The following is a 3,862-nucleotide window of genomic DNA, read 5'->3' as shown; positions in this document are numbered from 1 at the left end:
ATAGAGGTGTCAGATGTATTGAATCTGCAAGCTGCAGAGGTGTTCCATAAGTCTTCGTCTACCCTGGTCCTACCGCCTAGTCTTCCGCTTTCAGTACAAGCTTAACTAGTCTATAACTAGTCTTAGATGTGACTTTATTTTTGTTTATAATGAAATTCATTTAAATTCTAACATTTGTCCCTATCTATCTCCTTGGAATCATGAATTTGCGCAATTAATATAGGAAGTATTAAAATGATTTGACCGGTAGAATATTATGTCATCACTAGGGTAGACGAAGACGAATAGAACACTACTGTATTTACTGTATATACCTAAAATTATAATGTTATCTACATACGAAGCAGTACACGCGCAACTTACAGGGGTACTCCGGAAAAACTCCGAATATAGACTAGCGTGATTGGTGTAGGCGGCTAGGAAAGCTAATCGAAGAGTGTTGGTGGTCGCACTAGTTTCGGGACGTACTGTACCTGTTTTACTAAACTTGGTCATCATTTCCTGTATAAAGCCCGAACTGCAGACTCAAATTGCGACGGTACGTACCTTATTTAGTCCATTATAACACTCTACTTATATGCTGCATAGCTCCAGATTACTTCAATAAGCCTAAGAAAGGCGGCAGTTTCATTCTACCTTTTCTAAGCCCCGGAACACAGTATGAACGTCTGACTTCCGCATGGACACATTCAAAAATAAGAAATACAACTAGCAGGTGGAGACTACAGCACAAGGTACACCTGTGTCATAGAAAAGTCAAAGTTATCATCTTTTTATTTGAATCACAGTCAAGAGAAGTCAGTTGCTCACATTTTATACTTGAAACTGCCTCTAAAATCTGGTAAAATGCCCAGAGCACTTGCCTTATGTGCTCGTGTCGCCGCGGTGTAGCAGTCAGTCATGCAGCTCCTCTATTAGACGTGCCCAGAGTACCCCGCTCTGGTCAATGTTGCTTAAGACTTAGGCATTTTGCCTATGAGCCCCTTGTCAGTAAAATGTACCTTATCTAGTCGTCTGTTTTTCCTCTCACATTCTCTGCACAGACCGAGTGAATAGTAGTCCATGACAGGGTTCCCCTCGCCAACTCAACAAATCTTGACGCACTCAGCCACACGCACGCTGCCATCGACGAACGATATTGCGCGATCGGCCTTGAAAAACAAATACGAGTTCATCCACACCCAACATAGTAAATAGTGCATGCATGAGTGTACCAGACGAATAGACACGCGCTAGTGCACGAGTTATCACGGCGTTAAGGAGATTGCTTCTATGTCACATTAAACCACGTCAGCATATGTGAAAATGGATAGAGCCGCATTTTGAGCCTAGCTCGTGGCACAGGAGCCATTTTCCTTCCTCAAGAGAATAAATACAGCGTGGATTCCTATATTTCTTCTCTCAGTGCCCTTCAAACCCATCTCTTTTTGGTGACTTATACTATTTCATTAAACCCCTGCGACGAAGCTTCTACGCAAAATGGCGGCTCAAGTTGCGAAATATTCTTTTCTTCCTGAACTTTATATAGCTCTGGAGACCCGGGATTTCCACGCAAGTGGTGCACTGTATAAATTATATCTTATCTTTTAGTAGCTCCCTTCCTATTTCTGAAAGATCCAGTAGCTGACGCCTACAGGTACAACACGCTCGTTGATAACTCCGACCAGCCCTCCGTTTCTGAAGAAAATATTATAGACCTGGCGGAAATGTTCGTCCGTTATAATGCCGATAAGGTTCTTGGGATTCACTTGATCCACGGCCACTTCAAGATTCCTAAGAATACCGTCATGCTTAGGTCCAACTTCGAAAGCCCTTCCCTTCGCTGGACTAAAGTCACCGATATTGACAAGATCGAACCCTCACGTGTCTATAGACATATATTCGCCCTAACTAAGGACGGGCTGTGCGCTTATAAGCTACAGGATGGGCCTCTTCCTGACCTGTCTGGTGTTGGTCTGGGTTTTCTTGACGAGTTCATTAACTACATTGTCAAGAAGAATCTTACAGGTCTTATTAGTCTCTAAGTTCTTGGGTGCAGTGATAGCTCTATGTCGGAACTTATTCTCGACCAAGGAACTATCATGCTGGAATCGACCTTTGTCAAGAATACTGTACCGACCCGTATTACTGGCTGGAAATTCGAGGGCGGCGGTGGTAGGCCGTGTGTTTGCTCTGCAAATGAAACTTATGCGGTTATGACATCAGGCAACCACAAAGTCTTTAATACAGGGAAGCCTCTTCCTAAATTGGAAAATGTCGACGACCTGAAGGCCGCTCTTATGGTTATGGTTATTTTTTTTTTTTTTTTTTTGCTTTCGTCCCTTATTTCGTTTCAAACCCCCCCCCCAATTTTTTTCTATCGTATTTCAGTGCCTATCGTCTATGCTAAATCCGTAAACCTTGTAGCTGGATTTATTAACAGCCTATCTAGATCACGCATATTATATGCTCCACTTTTATCATCCCGAATAGGTACTAGCTCCCGGTAATATTCGCGAGACGACTTGTGAAGCCACGAGATAGCAGTAATCCTACAATTCTTGCTAACCCAAGGGACCTGGTGCAATAGACCCTATTGCTAGGCGGTCTCAGCTCTTATATATAGGCAATATTTGGACCTACAGGGTCCATTACAATTATTTTTCCTGAGTCCATTGCAAACCTTTTTTTTTGTACGATTTAGTTGAAAATTTGAAAAGTTCTAAGTTAGATACAAATCTATTTCCTATTTAAAATTCAGATTAATTTATAACCTTTAGATCTCGTACGAACTAACCCTATTTCCTAGGATTTTCCAATTTAGCTTTAATAGGGTACGACCGGGAGGCCTAAAACCCTAAGGTTTTGCCCTATACTCGTACGACCCCTGAGATTCTCTTTTGACCTTCTTGATTGTTTACTATCTTTAATCTTTCTATACTTTTCTTAATTGCTATTCTTTTCCTTTTCATTATAGACTTTAATCCTATTTCTAAGGCCCAAGAGTTATTCTACACTAATCCTATAGCCCTAGTCTTGCTTTATCACAAATGCTAATATACCGTACGACTATCTCAGATTATCACCTATCTCCAAAAACGACCTCATCGAATCCCCTAGAGTACTACAGAGCTTATCCAACAAGCTATTCTAACTATATAGCCTTATCTTCCTCAGATTCTTAATAAAACTAATTTTCTTACCTCCGTACGAACACTAGTTAATAGGCTTTTACTCTTTACAGATAGCCTACAATATTGTTATACCTTAGAATGTGACTATATATATCGTACGAAGAAAGTTATGATAGAATATTAGCGTAAGAGTCATTAACGGATCGTACGCAATTAACTAAACCTATCTAGTTAGCCTTCTACCTAGGAGATACTCTCAAAATATACCCGATCAGTCCTATACTAGCGCTTCTTCTAATATAGTATTAGCTCTTATTACTTTACTATTGAATTATCTATTCTATTAGAGGAGCCACCGCTAGAGTCCTCCCTAATTAATAACCTGTTTGATTAGCTAGAAGAGCAATACTAAACGGTCTTTCAACCTTCTAATCGTACGATAGAGATAGTAGAGATTAACGAGGCTATACTATAGCTCCGTCGTACGCGGTAGTCCTAATATCTAGCAGGCTAGCTCCTAGCGACCCTCTATTCCTTAGTCGAGCTACTAGAGGAGGATCCTCTAGATCTATTATAGGTAATCTACTAGGCTATAGCTAATATAGCTTATACGGCGTAGTAGATCGTAAAACGGTGTAGCTACCTTATCCGGGTAGAGGTCGTACGAACCGAGATAGACTAGGCCCCTTATACCCCGCTCCAAGCGTATATAGACCTAGAGACCATTACTCGCTATATCGTACCGTAGC

At 41.1% G+C, this 3,862-nt stretch overlaps 1 protein-coding gene across 1 annotated transcript; it reads left to right on the top strand.

Moving 5' to 3' along the window:
- Positions 1 to 1,479: 1,479 nt before the first annotated feature.
- On the top strand, positions 1,480 to 2,024 carry N7458_011245 (uncharacterized protein; the record flags this gene model as incomplete). Its single annotated transcript, XM_056914627.1, has 2 exons — positions 1,480 to 1,565; positions 1,637 to 2,024. 2 exons carry the CDS (start codon positions 1,480 to 1,482, stop codon positions 2,022 to 2,024), a joined length of 474 nt encoding a protein of 157 aa, XP_056759381.1.
- Positions 2,025 to 3,862: the final 1,838 nt, after the last annotated feature.

Source organism: Penicillium daleae, assembly GCF_028827525.1.
Source record: "Penicillium daleae strain IBT 16125 chromosome Unknown utg000009l_segment0_segment0, whole genome shotgun sequence".
Classification (NCBI taxonomy): Eukaryota; Fungi; Ascomycota; class Eurotiomycetes; order Eurotiales; family Aspergillaceae; genus Penicillium; species Penicillium daleae.
The sequence above is the reverse complement of the archived record's forward strand: the minus strand, read 5'-3'. Positions and strand labels throughout refer to the sequence as shown.